This window comes from Trachinotus anak, unplaced genomic scaffold (genome assembly GCF_046630095.1).
Source record: "Trachinotus anak isolate AG129_WGS33_773 ecotype Australia unplaced genomic scaffold, CSIRO_AGI_Tana_v1 ptg000031l, whole genome shotgun sequence".
Taxonomy (NCBI): Eukaryota; Metazoa; Chordata; class Actinopteri; order Carangiformes; family Carangidae; genus Trachinotus; species Trachinotus anak.
The window spans coordinates 1,953,332-1,970,148 of record NW_027273882.1 but is presented as its reverse complement, the minus strand read 5'-3'; the positions used below and the strand labels follow the sequence as shown (position 1 = coordinate 1,970,148).

Sequence of the window (16,817 nt, the reverse complement as noted above, 5' to 3'; positions counted from 1 at the left end):
GGAAAGATGGTGAGAATGAACTGAATACCTCAGGCCTTACAGGAAGCTCTCTTTGCACTCTCTATGAATAACAAGCATATGGTAAAAAGCGTTACCGTCAAGAAATAAAGCAGTTAATAGCATCACTGTGTGTCTGTGCAGCTTCAGTCATCAGGTGATAGAATATTTAGAAGCACTAAGATGGACTTGAACATGTTCCCTCATTCATCCAAGAGGCTTTGCCAGTTTAAACGTTGGGAATCAAAACTAAACTTCAGGGCATTTTAAACCCGCTTGTGTCACATGGCAGACTGCTGGAAATCTGTTGTCACGTTTAACTGGAGCAATATCATGCAAGTAAAAAAAAAAAAAACTTTATTCACATTACATCACTCAGTGGAAACACAGACCATCCACAACTGCATTTTGTTGACTTCTAAAAAAAAATTGCTTCTATGTTGTATGTAGGCCTGAAAATGTCAACCCCTCAGGAGAACTGACCAGGTCTCTTGGGTGAAGCAGAAAAACCTGTCAAGGTACTCCTGGATAAATACCACCACCCATGTTTGGCTTCACAGACGTGTTAATCATTATTATGGCGACTGGATATTATTTGCGCTGGAGATAAATAACTGTGATGCTCTCATACGTACTAGCTTGTGGTGGTTGTTTCTCTTTATCTAAAATTTAAGAGGAGGCAAAAAGAAGAGAAACTGATCAATGACAAATGTACACAGCACACATCATTCACTCTGTGACTGTGAATCCGTACCTTGAGCCTCTTTCACAGATTTCTTTTGAGCCTTTTCAGCTTTGCCTGGAACAGCAGAGACAGCCCTATTACAGCCTGCCACATAACTCTCCATAATTGTGGTGTAGCTACATTTAGTATTCTTATTATTATTCCCTTCTCAGTCTAATGCAGCTTGACATGTCGCTAATTAGAACTTCATCATGCAGAAAACAGTCTATGTTATCACATAATTTGCTACTATGTTTTTTAATTTTTTCTGAAAGATACCAGTAGAGACTTCACATCACTAAATATAACAAGTTTGTTTGGAGAAAATCCTCCTGAAAATGTTCTCTGTAGCAGGAGGATGCCTTTTAAAACCTCTTCCACCGACTGTCCAGCTGTTTGATGTCTTGAGGTCGAGCTCCTGAGAAACATGCTCAGTCTGATCAAACAATTGTTTGTCCATGTCTTGTAATTCAACATTTGAAAGTTACTCATTGTAGATTTTTTTTTTACTTATCATTTCAGTGGAAGTAAAATCGGGCCTTAAAATTGACCCACCTATATATTTAACATATTTAATGTTTCCTGCATTTGCTTGCAACATTTTGGAAATTACCCTCTGTTGCTGTCTTAAAGGAATTAGAACAGAGGATTGTTGCCACTCATAGGTCTGTCTGGTAAACCTAAGGCTACATCCAGAAGTCATTTAGTTTATTTAGCTTAGCATAAAAACTGCAAGTATTTGTTGTTGTTGCACCAGGAGCAGCACCTACCTGAAATCTCTGCAGGCTGCCTGACAAACTCACTGTGACAACAGGACAAAGAAGTGCAGCACCTAACAGCCTGTAAGACCACAACCTCTTATTTTTACACAAACAAGATGTGACATCACGTGTCCGTTATTGAGCTTTAGATGTGCTGGTAGGAGGATTCTGTTACCCCTGGTGAGAGCTTGGCTAAGCCCCGGTTTCCAGTCTTTATGCTAAGCTAAACTAACCTTCATCTGGATGTACTGTAGTTTTACTTTCACCAGACAGGCACGAGAGTAGTTTCAATCTTCTCATCTAACTATCGGCAAGAAAATGAATCAAGCTTTTCTCGAGATGTTGAACTATTGTTTTAAAAGGACCAGTGTGCAACATGTCACATCTCCTGAGCTTTATCCTCAGAAAATGAGGTTGTGATATTCACATCAATGTCTCATTCAAGTGGACTCAAAAACATTTAAGTATGACCCCACTTGAAAACATCTACAAGATATGGTATAAAACAAATGAGGAAATACAAGCATGCATACATATATCAAAATATAAACTTACTTTTCTTCTCTGCCACGATTTTTGATCTTGTCTTAGCTGAAAATAAAAAGACATAAAAACAAAAAATTGCAAGTTTCAGTACAAGAGTCCTGCTCTGCTCCACAGAGAAACCCCAAGTGCTTCGGGGGGATGGTTGGATCCCACATGAGTTACCTGGTTCAGACGCTTTGGCCTGAGAGGTGACATTCGCCCTCTTGTCGGCCTCTAGTCTGGTTCTCAGTCTGAGTGGCTGTGGATGTGGTTCTGGATCTGGATCTGTTGAAGACACATTAACATTTCGATTTAAGTTCGTATCACTTGGACCAAATTGTGGTTTAGAATCTGCATAAACAGAAAAGATATTTTAATCGAAATCTTAAGTAAAGTACAACATTTCATTTTAGAAAACATGTTGAGAGCTTTACCTTTCTTGGATCTAGATGTCTTAGTTTTGCTCTTGACAGGTGTCGGTTCTGAGAGGAGCAAAATAATTAGTCTCCAATCATGATTGACTTCATGCAAATGAATGAACATCAGTGTGTGCAGTTACCTGTCTTTTCAGAAACTGATTTCTTCTTCTGTTGTACAGCTGCAGGTGCGAACATAATACATTGTGATTAAAGGCCTGAATAATTTACTTTCTTAGTACAACTTTAGCTGTTCCTTCACATTTAAGACAGAGGTTCTTTGAGCTTGGCTTTAATATAATTCCCTTTTGTTTTACCTTTCTTAGCAGTTTTGGTTTTCGTTTTCACAGCTGGCTCTGTAAAAACAAATATTGCAACCAAATGAAATGTATGCAAGAAATGAATACAACAACAAATCAACCTTGTTTTTTCACAATATATTAATTTCATATTCTCCAAAAATGTTCATTACCTTTCTTTGCTAGTGTTGGACCTTTGGTTTTCTTTTCTTTTGCAGCTGGCTCTGTCACAACAAATACATAATGAGTATATTATATTCATCAAGATATGTAGATCCATAGTCAAAGGTCCCATATTTTACTCTTTTCTGTGTTTTATTTGAAGTGTTGATTTCCATCAGAATACATATTTGTGGTTTTAAGAACCAAAAACCACCTCAGTGTAGTTCTACATCTCCTCTCTCAGGCTTCTCTCTGGAGCTCTAGTAACAACAGGTCAGTCAGCCAATTAGAAGAGAGTCTCTAAGCCTCTCTTCTGATTGGCTGACTGTTTTCTGAGTGATCTAATAAAAAAAATATGAGATTTCAGATAAACAGTCAGAGAAACTAAATCCTGCAAGGTTGGATGGTGGGTCCAGGTGGGCTGGGCTTGAGGCATGGCTGAGGGTGGTGACTGCTTCATGGTGACATCACAAAGTTACAGAAGTCCTGACGGCTCGTTTTAAGGCTCAGTTTCTGAATACAGGCTGTGTGCATTTCTCTGTGGACTAAGGCTTTGATCATTTTTAAGCATTAATATAGAACCTGGACCTGCTATAAATTCAAAAAGGACATGGACATTTACCTTTACACATTATGAGACCTTTAATTAATTACTGACCTTCATTCGCAGTGGCTGCTTTGGTTTTCCCTTTTGAAGCAGCAGCATCTAAAATTGGCAAATGTATTGATTTATGTTATTCATATCCGGCTCAAGTGTGTTAATCTGTGTGTATATTTACAGCAAAGCAAAACTCAGATTTGCTGCTTGTGTCATTCATAACAACATTCGAGTGTAGAGCAGTGAAAACACCAAATTAGCTGCCTATAAACATAAATTACCTTTTCCTTGTTTTGTCTCTGGCTCTGAGGGGATAATTGGAGTGAAACGGCCATGCAGAGTTAATTTTCCATAATGAATGCATTCATACAGCACTTTATGTCATTGTACATCAGTGTTAAGTGCTGCAGCTGTAGTTAGTTATAGGGAATATTAGCTGACAAATTAAGCATTTAGCAGATTAGTGGACTCATACAGTACCTTTGTCTGAATCAGCAGTCTTTGTTTTCTTCTTTGCAGCTGGGAAATTGTCACATATTCATTTTTTTTATCATCCACTGCAGTAATTAGGAGAAAAATAATTACATTTTTTAATTATTAAATAATCAAATCACTTGTACCTTTCTTGATGGAAGCAGCCTTCACGTCTTCCTCAACAGTCACTGCATCTTTAATGAAGAGTGTAAGTGAATTATGAAATTGAGATTTAATTTTGTGTTGCAGCAGCAGTGTTTTCGTGTTTTCACATTGATCATTCATTCATATCTTGAGGCTGAGATTTGTGTTTATGCTGTAAATGATAAATTTCTTTTCAATAATGTTCCCAAGTGTTGAGGAAAGAAGAACTTTATTATAGAAACGTTTTCATCTAAACATGATTTCAGATGAAATTCATTGACTCTCATTAGATCTCCGAAGATCTAAATAATTTAATGTTTTAAAACGTAAACTTTATTTACAAAATTTTTTTTTTAAAAAGCTCCTAAACTGCAACACATTCTGGCTGATGTGCACAACAGAGAGGTTGCAACAGTTGTGACTTCAGCAAGGTAAGATTTGATCTGGTAATATTTTGATGGTAACTTTGATTTGGCCAAATAAGTCTCAGCTGTGATGAAATAAACCACCACACTCTTCCTCACCCTGGACCACAGCTGCAGTTGGCTGAGCTTCAGCAGCTGGAGTCTGGACCGCAGGAGCTTCTTCTTCTGGGGCCTGTGGCTGCACAGGCTGGACTGGTTCATCTGGTTGAGGCTGCATCACCGGCTGTGGTGGCGGTGGATATGGATGATATTGTGCATAGAACGGCTGCCCCGGTGGAGGTGGTGGTTGTTGTTGGTACACAGGCTGCATCTGTGGAGCTCCGGGGTGGACGGTCAGAACAGGAGCAGATGGAGCTGAAAAAAATCCAAATTATGTTTTTATCTTCCAGCAGAAGAGACAGGAAAACAGAGAAAATATATAATCACACTGGTCGAAATCATCTCAAGAAGAGTCTTCTACTGATGTTACATCACTGATAAATACCTGACATGGTCGGAGGAGGGTACGGGTTGTCTGTGACGATGTGATGAACTGGAAGATAAAGAGTTAATTTGACATTTTAACAAATTGAGTTATAAATGGCAGAGTTTTAGATATTTATTTCCTCTGTGTGATAACTTTTCAAACAGTTTCCATATTCTTCACCACTTACCATACCAGCCCGGAGGGGACGGGCAGTAGACTGGTGCAGGTCTGCAGGGGCCAACTGAAACACATGAGAGTAAAAAATACACATGAAATGACAGTTTGGCTTCTGTGCAATAAAGTTAGCATAAAGATGTATCTCCATCTCTTTTAAATCATAATGTAAATAACAGGTTTACCCTCCTGTCCAGATTCTGGAACCTCCTCTTGCTTTTTGGTCACTGTCTCTGTCAATATAAACAGTCAGATGTAAGAGCAAGTCACATGGTTCATATCTACTGAGAATACTGTTAATGTCTCTGGTCACAGAACAAGTGTTAATTACCTGTTTTGGGCATCTTAGTCTTCTCCTCCCTCTTGGCTTTTTATTGTAAATTTAAAAGAGAAATCATGAATTAAAACTGTAACAAAACTGTGACAGAACTAGTTAAAAAGCAAAGATAGCCTGGATATGACAGGCAGACGTGTCAGATATGTGTTTTCTAACCATTTGTCATAACCATTCATATCATCATCCTGCAACTCTCTTTGCAGGTTTGTTATGATTTAAACTCGGTCCCACCCTCGGTCATGGTGTGTTTACAGACTCATAGTGAGACCATCAGAAGTCTGGAGTGAGTGAGAGTACCTCTAAAAAAGGCAGGAAATCTTCTGACCCTCCTGATTTTCGGCTGAGGACCTACAATTCTAGGAAGACCTGGATACAGCACGTTCACATATTATCATTTAGTACTTCACAATAAGAGCAAGCATTGATTCGTACATTTACTTGTGTTATAAAGACAGTATTTTGCAGTGTGCAGTGCTACCTTTCCTTTGTAGCTTTTCATCTGTCTTCAAACCTTCATGGTCTAAAATTAAAAAATAAAATAAGTTAAAGGGAATATTTAACAAATTAAAGGAACTTTACTTGGCTGTGCTTCATAGTGCTTCTTTAAAATTATCACTGTAGTCAGAAACACCTGAATTCTGCCTCTAAAGTAACATTTAGCCTCCAGCCTGCTCCATCAGTGAGTTGTAGCTTAGACACTTATCATTTCATACATTTACTATATTTGTATTTGGATTCAAAGGAGATTATTTTTATTTGAAGTTGTATCTGGTGGCTCGAATGGGAATCCCTTCAGTCAGAACCCGAAATATGTCTCATCACCTTTTTTCCTTCTCACAGCTGAAACCCTCCTGGGAGCATCTGAAACACAAACATGAGATCACAGACTTAAAACTACAAACATCAAACACTGGGCTTTTCACAGTGATGTATGTCTGCCGCTGCTCCACAGGCAGCAGGATACAAACCAGCATTTATTATACCAACCGGAAGTTTATATTCTACCACTATCAGCAGATATTAAGGATGATTTTAGTGCAATAACTAAAAGAGAAAATCTTGAGTCTAAAGTTTCTGCTGCTGAAATTAATCTAAACTGTTGATCTAAACAAACTGTAATGCGAAGACAATAAATTAACAAACTTTATGTGGCCAGAGATGTTGTGTCCTAATATTGGATTTTCTATAAATTATTGATACAATATGCAATAAATTAACTTAATAAGTGGGTGTACCGTCCTAAATAGTGATTTATATTACATATTGATATTATTATTATATTATATTTATATAATATACACATTATTGTCTCTGTTATATGTCAAGTTCCTTTAGTGTGAATATAATAAATGTTTTTAAAATGTTTAAAATGTTTCTTAGGGTGCCGAGCATTTTAGACTTGCAGTACCTGATTTTGTGCATCGCTGCTCTTTTTGTGAAATTTTGATTTTATTATTAGTGTAAATCTGAGGCCACCATCAACAGTAAACAACAGGATTTAATTCTGGTCTACCCTAGAGGGACCCAGATGAAGTCCCTCCACCGAAAGTGACTGTATTCTGATGTGATAGAGTTTCACAGACCTTTCTTCTCTGTGCTCTTGGCTGCAGACTCCTTGATCTTAGCAGAGTGCATGCAGGGACACGCTGAAATCACAAAGCAGACAGGTAAACTCATACTGAACGTAAACAGGATAATATGGTTGTCATCGTCCTCAGTCTCTGACCTGTGGGTTCAGTCTTCGCTGCTTCCTCCTCAGGTTCAGGCAAAGGCTTGATCACATCCACCATCGCCTTCTCCTCATCGTCATCTTCGTCGTACTCCTCTTTTTTATCTTCTGGTTCATCTACAGATTTCTGCGTTTCAGCCATTGGCTCTTCGTCGTCTCCCTCATCCTCCTCCTCAAGAACAGCAGGATGACTGGAAACTGAGGATGAAAGCAGCAACATGGATTTGTATTCATTCATAAGACGACTGATTACATTCATAGCTATGGACCAAGAAATAGAGAGCAGCTCAGTTTTCCTAACCTGGGGTTAGAGATGTTGAAAAGATAGTAAAATTTTTTAGATCTTTATTTTATTCCTGTCACTCATGTGGAACAAATGTAGGTTTCATGTTTCATAAAGTCAGTCAGTCTTTTCTCTCACACTGGACAGGAAGCTGTACTTGAAGTACTTGAAGCCTACTGAAGTGAAGTATGGTGAAAAGAAAACCTCACAAACATTAGATTTCATTACACGTTCACACTTCAGAACTTCAGAATTTTTTAAGGATTTTGTACTTTATAAAACAAGGTTTAATGCATAAAAAGTAGATCAAACTGACAGTACCATGCATGAATGGTCCTCTAGAAATACAGAATATCAAATACAGGCGCTTAACTTGAGCCACAGTGATGACACTGCCTTTAAATCTTAACTAAAGGAAAAAAGTACAGAACCATAATTATAGATGAGAGACAGTTTAATCATGTGTCTCTTATTATCTCATGTTGCTTAACACTCTGTAAAACACAGAAGCCATGATGGATGTGATACTCACAGATTTCTTCTGTTTCAGCCTCTTCAGTCTGATCTTCATCATCAGCCTGACCCATCTCCTCCTCTTCCTCATCGTCGTCTGCCTCAGTCTTTACTGCCTCCTCCTGGACAGTGAAGGCTGCTGCAGTGGTGGCTACACACACACACACACACACACACACACACACACATAGTACAGTATAAATACCTGGACTAAATGTGACATGTTTAGGGACTTTTTTAAGACCATGTACAACGTAATTTAATATTGTTTTCACAAACAGCTAAAGTATAAAGGACATCAATTAAAATGAGTGAGGACCATATGTTCAAGAATTAATTACAGCATATATTACTTTACTGACTTTAATATACATTTCTGTCAGCACTTCTCACCTGTGTACAACAATGATTCCTGATAATATTATTAACTAAAAATTAAACACAACCTGGACCTGGATAAGCAGCAGAAAACGGATCGATGGATTAACCAAAAAAAATATATTGTATAGAAGGTCCAGCCTACTGTAACACTAGCACTGGGGATTTTACAGTTTTCAAATGCAAAAATATTTTATAACATTACTGTCTACAGGAGACTTTTTAATAACTTCTGAGGCATTTTTTAGGGAGCTGAAATCAGTCCGGATATTTACTGAAATACATATCCAATACACAAAAATGTAAATCTTTTTTTTTTTTTTCTATTATGATACGTTGGGCAACATCGTAGGTTAGAAAAGTCAGCAATCTAGTGTGATATTACAATTAAAATCAAATAAGATATTTAAAGGCTCTACAACAAGAAAATATATTTATTTAGACGAATGAAAGTAAACAGGGATGCTGCACTATACCTGTGAGCAAGACATCATCAGCATCATCCTCATCATCATCATCTTCCTTATCTTCATCATCATCATCATCCTCACTAGCTAAGGATTCTGATGTGATTTCATCTTTCAGTTCATCTTCATCTTTCTCGGTGTCAACAAATGTGTCTTTGATCTCTTCTTCTTGATCAAAGGCGAACTCAAACGAGCTGGTATCAATATCTTCATCATCCTTATCATCATCATCATCATCATCGTCGTCTGTTGTGTCGTAGGAGATGTCATCGCTGAAGACAGTCTCTCCAACAGATTCTTCATCTGTTTTAAGACCAATGTCGTCATCATCATCACCTAAGGCTCCACTGTCTGTACTCTCAAAGGGAGAGATGTCAACTTCCTTATCATCATCATCATCATCATCATCATCAATCTCTTCAACGTCAACATCAAGGTCAATGTGGATGTCCTTGTCAAGGTCGCCGTCAGTGTCTAGATCATCATCTTTGAGGTCACTGTCTTCCTCATCATCTTCATCATCTGCAAAGTGTTCGGAGGAGGCAACAGAGACATCTTCATCTGATTCGTCTAGATCATCATCATCATCATCATCGTCATCATCATCATGCTCATCAGTGTCTTCAGCAACCTTGATGTCTTCTTCCAGGTCGTCGTCATCGTCAACAGCAGGCAGAGGAGGAAGCTCCTCCTCTTCTGCGAGTTTATGATCATCAATATCATCATCCTCCTCATCCTCACTGGCAGCACGGATAGGAGGAAGATCAAGCTCCAGGTCGTCTTCGCTGTCGTCTGCAATGACATCATCACTATCAGATGTTGCGACACCCTCAGCTAGTCTATCGTCTTCATCATCTTCGTCATCATCCTTCCCTTCCTCCTCTTCACTCGAAACAAGTACAGATTCACTAATGTCTGAGGTGTCAGTGAATGCATCATCACTGGTATCGTCTTTGTCATGTTCGTCTTTTTCCTCATCTTCATCAGGTAGGGCGACGTCCTCGTCACTGTCTTTAACATCAACAGGTTCGTCAGACTCAGAATCAGGAGATGCTGCTGACTCTTCATCCTCAGAAGTGGAAATAGGTTTGGGTGAAACTTCATCTTCATCATCATCATCATCATCAGCATCCTCAGCATCAGCAGGTTTCTCAGCAGACTCTTTGACATCATCTTCATCTTCATCAGCATCATCTTTCTTCTCTTTCTCTGCCTCCTCCTCTTCCCCCTCTTCCTCCTCCTCCTCCACCACAGCATCTGCTCCCTCCTCTTCTTCTTCTTGCTCATCGTCTTGAACTCCTCCTTCTTCCTCCTCCTCCTCATATTCTTCCTCCTCCTCCGCTTCTTCTTCCTCCTCCTCATATTCTTCCTCCTCCTCCGCCTCATATTCTTCCTCCTCCTCCTCATATTCCTCCTCCTCCCCATACTCCTCCTCTTCATATTCCTCTTCCTCCTCTAGTTCTTCCCCCTCTTCTGCATACTCTTCCTCCTCCTCCTCCTCCTCCTCTTCCTCCTCAGCGGGTTCCTCTTCGTCTGCCTCCTCCCCTTCCTCCTCCACAACTTCAGCCACTGGTGTTTTCTTCTTTGCTTGCATCTCTATAACTAAAAAGAAAAATCATGCTCACGTTATTCTTACTGTCGAAATGATGAAACCTCATCATCAATCTCATCATATAAAACTAAACTAGTCATGATACAGTGGATATTGTGCAGAGTGGACCCCGCCTCCAGCCCAGTGTCAGCTCCAGACCCCCCCACGACCCTCAAAATAACAAGCAGTTTAGATGATGAATGGATGGATGGATGGACAGTGTAAGTTAAAGTGAATAGTTTAATAAAGTTGATTTGTTTTCAGATTTCAGCATTACATTACATTCATTTATTGACTATCTTTCAGATTCAGGTCGGTTTTCCTTCTTAGCCTAAATCTAACAAGAGGATTGATACTGTTGATGTTGTATACTCAGGCCTGTGGGCAATAGACGGGCTAGGTTTCCTCTGTGATACTGGCGGGACTGTGAAACACACTCAGCTTCACTTTCACATGGTTCAAGTGATACTCCATAGTTAAAGCCAGAGTTTCTCAAACAGCCATGACAGGTAGTCCTTTAAACAATACTGTTATGACCCTAGTGCTGTCTCTGGTGTTGCTGCTCTCTCTCTCCTGCTCCAGGTGTCGCCCTCTCCTCCAGCATGAGAGCTGGGTTACTCTTTGCTGTGGGAAGGGGGGGGCGGCCTATGTTATCTAACTTAGAAACTGAAGTGTTCCATTGTGAGAACCTGTAGTACTTTTAGTGTTTTAGTTTGCTAATAAAGTCTTTGGTTTTCTTACACATTGTTCCACCACCTGATTCTTCTCCCCTCCCAGGAAACTTTTTATTTTTTGTTACTTCCCTTCATGTCCTGGTTCCTCATCTGGGAACGTACCATACATTTCCCTGAAGCAATGGGGGAAACATGGGCAAATAAAATCGGTCACATTAAGGATCTACACATTGCTACAGATACTGAAGTAAACTAAAGCTATATCATGTCTGTCTGTTGTTTGGTGCTGGGAAAGCAGTGTGCAGTGGCTTTTTCAGAGCTTTTTATCAGCTGCCTGCTGCTGCTGCTGTGAACCACACTGATTACAGCGTCGGAGCAGACAAAACAGCAAAGGCAAAAGCAATGTTTTGGACCACAATGAGCTGAAAGATATTAAAACACTATGTAAAGCTGAGATAAACTACTTCAGCCAACCAAGAGTTAATAGGTACAATAAAAAGGTTACAATACCAAAGGGATCCCTGAAGTGTAAGAAGATGCTAACACTTAGCATCCAATCTTCCAATCCCAATCAACAATTGACAAGTTTCCCTTGTCTTGTAGACTTGAAGCAATCAGTCAAATGTATGTTAATATGCTAAACAAATGGTACAGACCTTTACTTCGAGACGGTAGAAATTCTCCTAGGTTACAAAAAGAGAAATGGAAAATCAGCAACATAGTAAATACAGATTGAACTGGATAAAGCATGCCATGGTTTAGATATACACATACAGTACTTTGTCACTTTTATTAGAAGTTTAATAGGTTAGTGGCAGCAGTTAGCAGAGAGTTAGCGAAAAACAGAACCTTTTTAACAAGAGGAGCTAACTATATCAGTGCAGCTATTAATGAGAAACAACACATAGGTTTTACTATAGTTGAGTACTGTGATTTCCAGTTGTTGCCTTCATTAGTCGACTGTTACGGGGGGAGGACCAGGACTTATCAGTCATCATCTATGTAGAGTTAATCTACACATTCCCACAAATGTAGTCATTATAGATATTGTACCTTTTGCTTTCTTAATCTTCACCTCCACCTTCTCCTCCTCCTCCTCCAACCATCTTGAATCTTTGAGATGGTTCATACATAAAGTCAGTTTAAAAATACCACCTTATTAACAATCATCTGGCCGTGTGGTCACCTAGATCCACGGATGTCTTTTTATAGTCTCTCAGCCACTCACTGTCTGTGAAGGCAGCAGCTTCTTACAATGGCATTTATCCATCAGTTTTCATCTATAAATCTTTTATTTGCAAAAGATTTATAGATCAAAATAAAAAGATTCTTTAAGTCATATCATGAAAAATTGCAGTACACGTGCTGTTCAATAATCAGAAGAATCTGTTGTGGGTTTTTAATTGATCATCCGCACATCCTTGAGGTAAACTTTAGGTAAACAAGATTTATAAAAGACTTTCACTTTCATCACTTTCATTTGAACAGCAAGTGTAATGGAGCTCAGCATTAATGAGACGTTCAAACAGCAGCCAGCAGTCATTTCTTATTCTACAGCTGTATCATCATTGCAGAAGGAAATCAAATCAAAAGTAGCAGAGGGACAAACCTTTTTTTCTCACTGCGTATAGATTTCCTAGAGAAGAGCAGAGGGAATTCAGTAACTGTCGTGTTAACACTAAAATGTCATATCTTTTGCAGCTTTATGTGTAGAGTGACTGTACCGTCGTCTTCTTCAGGTGCGATCAGGTTTGCAGCAAATTTTAATACCACACTGATGACATTGGCTGATTCCTCCATGGCATCACTCACCGCCTTCATGGGGTCTGAGCCGATCTTGGTGAGGCCTCCTGGTGGAGCAGGGACAGCAGCACAACAGTTGAATTAGACACTCATTTTGTTTGACTGAAGTTGTTCACCTGGTTGTTCTTGACCAAACCGAACAAATACATTTTCAGGAAGAGCTTCTTACCTCTCACGCTTACATTTCCTCAGTGCAGACAAAGCTCTCATTCTTAAACATAGCAAAAGGTTAAACTGAGGTGGGGAAATACGAAATCTGGATTTCAGGAATAGATCAATGTCACATTAGGAGCAAAGGTTAACCCACCTTCCAGTTTAACCACTGCAAAAGGCCTTCTACATTGCATACTGATGTGCAAATAGCATTTTAAAAAAATCACACTGACCCTTATTCATCAGGTTACTATTCATGTCTCCTTATCTGCTTTAAAACAATAAAAAAAAACATATACATTTTTACTGTCATGTTAAAAGTTTTAAAGGCTACAAAAAAAATCTGAACTTTCTGATGAAGGAGGGCCAGTGTTCTCAGTGCAAACAACATCAAAACATGATTTGTTTTGGATCAGGGCTGTCATATATATCTAAATATCCAATGAAAGGCTGAGAAACTCTCAATGTGTGAAAATGAACAAAATGAAATATTAGATTATTTATTGAGGCTGCATGATTCCACTTTTGTTTTTAATCAGCCATCCACAGCGTCTTTTGCATATCTTACAGTACTATTAGCCCTGAATGGAGCACGGTCTACACAAATGGCAAAAAGGCAAAATAAACACTGGGAATTATAGAATAAATATATATATTACAGAAAAATATAGCAGTAAAATATAAGGGGTTTTTTCTCTTTTTTGTTACTTTAGTTTGAAACAACATAACAGAACATATCGGGAGAACAAGATAGAAGATGCATGATAAAACACTGAGGTAGAGATTTCAGAAGAGCTTGATTTATCTAATTTTGTAGACAAGATCAGAACTCTGGTGTTTGTTACATCAAGCTCACCTGAAGTTCAAATATTCAAAAGTTTTTTTCAGGTTCAAAATACTTTGGTTGATACTTTCTGTTTATTTTTTCAAATATTTGAACGTGGGTTTTCTTCCTCACACAAAAATATGCAGGTAACTATGAACAAATATTAAATGAACAAGCTCAGGAAATGATACACGTCCTAGATATCTACGAGGTAAACTAATAACTAGACATTACATCCCATTACTGTATATCCGAACACATCAGAATAATGTCATTATCAAGCATGAAGGTTGTACCAGAGAGAAAGCAGCTTGGACTTAGCTGCAGACTTGGCTGTGAAGGACTGTCTAACATTGATAGCTAATATCAGCAGTCAATGTTAAGTTGTTAGTAGTTTTATCAGCTGCTCTAGAAAAAGCTTCTGGTCTGAGGAGTTAGTATCAGGTAAGGTGCCTTGCCTCTATGCCCTGAATCCTTTAAAACCTTCCTGACGGCAGGAGGTGGGTGACCTGGTTGGATGAGAAACACAGTGGCAATAAGCAACAACAGTGAGCACGAAGAGGAGAGAAGGAGAGTGGAAGGAGAGAGGGAAAGAGATATAGTTTTTCTGTGTTCACACTGTGATGGTGTGATGATGGTAAAGTTGTAACAGCCTCTGACTTGGTCAGAGAACATGCTTTTACATAAATGAAAACTGTGGCAGAAAGAACAAAAGAGAACTTGACATTGCTCTTAAAATCAATGCACACATTGATTTGTCCTCATGTTTCTTTTGTCCTCTTGTCCAAGATGACAGTGTGGATGTGGAGGATATTTCATTAACAGTATTATAGTATAGGAAAATATATGGAATGCTATGTTTTGAGGGTGCTTTGTTATTACAGTTTTTTCATGGATTTCTATTCATTTGAGGTGAAAATCTTATGTAATAATATATAATATGTTATAATGAAGAAAGATGTTTGTGTTATGGTTAGATAATTGAGTAAAGTTGAACACAACAGAAATTCATGAAATGTTGGAAGCATTGTTTGTTTTAATGTTATGAGGAGAAATGGAACCTATGCTTGCAACTTAGTGATGTTACTGTTACAGGAAAAACTTATGAACAAGTAAAATTAGTAGATTTTATATCAGGGCATTTTAGTGTGTTGTACAGAAACATAAAGATAAAATTATCAGAGTGAAATTAGGGAAAAGAAAGAAGAGAAAGACATAAAAAAGGGCATTTTTGATAAGACGTTACATTCAAAACAATGGTAAAATAGAAAGGAGACAGCCACAGTGGAAGAACTCCTTGGTTTCTCCTTTTTCAAGTTCTACCTGTGATACCAACAGTACTTGTTTGTTGTCTACTGATGCTGCAGAGCCTGTCTCACACTGCCTTATATGTACCATCATGAACATCTGACTGTAGACCACTTAAAAAGCCTGCGAGAAAGAAGCAAGTCATTCTGCAGGCAAAACTGTCATTAAATGAACTGGCAGATCCACTTGCAGCTAACTCGTCACATTGCTGACTAGATACTCATGTTCCTGTTGGAACCATTTTGTCCTTCAGGTCTATCTTTGAAAGTCATCACAAATGTTTGGCATCAACCCTTCTGATTTAGAGCTTGGACAGAGGCTGATAATTGTGCAAGACTATATGAACAACTGCGGATTTCACAAAGCAAAACAAGATTTTCGGTCAAACCTTTATTACATGAGAAATGTACTATATAATTTATCCTAATCTGAAAATCAAGTCCGAAGCTATTAATAATGCCATCTTGCACATAACTATGAACAGCATGCTGCTTCAATAATTTGCTCTTTAAGGTAGCAAACACAACTACTTAAAACCTCTAAGTTACACCATATGCAGCATATTGGTAGCCTGGTTTCTAAGTTACCTGATGTTAATACTTGTGGCTACTGAACTGATTTTGTTGCTGAAGCAAAATCTCATCTCTTAACAGAGACTGTTACGAGATGAGATTTTGCCAGTGGCCATATACAGTCTGAGCCACAGCCAGCCCACAATTGGTCCTTTGGTGCCAGAACAGAGTTAGAGTCAAAACTCAGCCAGAACCTGCCAGATCTGTCTGACTAACCTACATTTCCATACAAGATGTAAATTTCAACATTTGAGTCAAGTAGAAGCAAAAACTTATTCCTGTATGGCTCTTCTTAAGTGTCTGATTTAAGAAAATATACCCCTGTATCTGAAGCTGAGAAGCTAAGAGGTGAGAATAGGTAGAAGCAAAGCCCTTTCCATACCTGAAATGGTCTTGTAGTCCATCAGATCAAACATGATGACAAAAACACAAGACCATGTAATGACGAGAGCCAGAACTAAGATCCAGGCCAGTGGGGAACTGAACGTAGAGTGGAGGTCATCTGTGAACGTTTTCTTGGAGGTCCGTACAGATGGCAACCCGGCGTCTCCATTCTTACTGTCGATGACCATGGTGGTGGTAGTTGTCGACGACCGTGCTGAGGAGTAAAATATGAGAAACCATGGTCAGATACAGGGGATTGAATGTGGCCTTTTCCACAAATTCATACTGCTATCTGCCCTGTGCAACCAGTGTTTTAATATTTTAACAATATAAGTATTCTGATAACATAGGTGGTAGTAACTAATAGGTGTAGAGGAGCTATGGATGTATTCAGTTGGCAGTTTATTAGGTACATCTAATAACAGAGGACATGGCATTATACTGTCGGCTGTTTGCGATATTTTGTCAACCCCATTTTCAGTTGTATGCAAAAAATTAAAAGTAGCAGTGCAGTGACATTTGAAGAAAGGCTCATTTTTAATGTCTGTTTGCTGCAGGGTATGTATTTACTTTATCTCACTTCAAAACTCAGCAAAGATTTAATCCGCCTAGGGGTGCCAAAACCTTTGAATAC

General features: G+C 38.7%; 1 protein-coding gene across 9 annotated transcripts in view; it reads right to left on the bottom strand.

Annotated features, from left to right (window-relative positions):
* The window catches only part of LOC139612499 (protein IWS1 homolog), a 31,694-nt gene that overhangs the window by 8,398 nt on the left and 6,479 nt on the right, over positions 1 to 16,817 (bottom strand). For 3 of the 9 annotated variants that reach the window (XM_071468122.1, XM_071468125.1, XM_071468128.1), the window contains 30 exons: positions 16,182 to 16,397; positions 14,378 to 14,428; positions 12,862 to 12,987; positions 12,747 to 12,773; positions 12,191 to 12,250; positions 11,794 to 11,820; positions 8,882 to 10,474; positions 8,047 to 8,178; positions 7,229 to 7,429; positions 7,086 to 7,148; positions 6,325 to 6,363; positions 5,981 to 6,022; positions 5,800 to 5,868; positions 5,497 to 5,532; positions 5,351 to 5,398; positions 5,179 to 5,232; positions 5,010 to 5,057; positions 4,625 to 4,879; positions 4,103 to 4,150; positions 3,963 to 4,001; positions 3,764 to 3,787; positions 3,543 to 3,590; positions 2,896 to 2,946; positions 2,741 to 2,779; positions 2,567 to 2,605; positions 2,442 to 2,489; positions 2,191 to 2,292; positions 2,038 to 2,073; positions 752 to 796; positions 633 to 659 (listed from right to left, as the gene is read on the bottom strand). In XM_071468122.1, the coding sequence (XP_071324223.1) occupies positions 633 to 659; positions 752 to 796; positions 2,038 to 2,073; positions 2,191 to 2,292; positions 2,442 to 2,489; positions 2,567 to 2,605; positions 2,741 to 2,779; positions 2,896 to 2,946; positions 3,543 to 3,590; positions 3,764 to 3,787; positions 3,963 to 4,001; positions 4,103 to 4,150; positions 4,625 to 4,879; positions 5,010 to 5,057; positions 5,179 to 5,232; positions 5,351 to 5,398; positions 5,497 to 5,532; positions 5,800 to 5,868; positions 5,981 to 6,022; positions 6,325 to 6,363; positions 7,086 to 7,148; positions 7,229 to 7,429; positions 8,047 to 8,178; positions 8,882 to 10,474; positions 11,794 to 11,820; positions 12,191 to 12,250; positions 12,747 to 12,773; positions 12,862 to 12,987; positions 14,378 to 14,428; positions 16,182 to 16,397 (3,633 nt within the window). Of the gene's footprint in view, positions 1 to 28; positions 62 to 632; positions 660 to 751; positions 797 to 2,037; positions 2,074 to 2,190; positions 2,293 to 2,441; positions 2,490 to 2,566; positions 2,606 to 2,740; positions 2,780 to 2,895; positions 2,947 to 3,542; positions 3,591 to 3,763; positions 3,788 to 3,962; positions 4,002 to 4,102; positions 4,151 to 4,624; positions 4,880 to 5,009; positions 5,058 to 5,178; positions 5,233 to 5,350; positions 5,399 to 5,496; positions 5,533 to 5,799; positions 5,869 to 5,980; positions 6,023 to 6,324; positions 6,364 to 7,085; positions 7,149 to 7,228; positions 7,430 to 8,046; positions 8,179 to 8,881; positions 10,475 to 11,793; positions 11,821 to 12,190; positions 12,251 to 12,742; positions 12,774 to 12,861; positions 12,988 to 14,377; positions 14,429 to 16,181; positions 16,398 to 16,817 lie in introns of those variants that run through there. The other 6 variants (XM_071468129.1, XM_071468124.1, XM_071468123.1 and 3 more) reach the window with 6 other exon arrangements.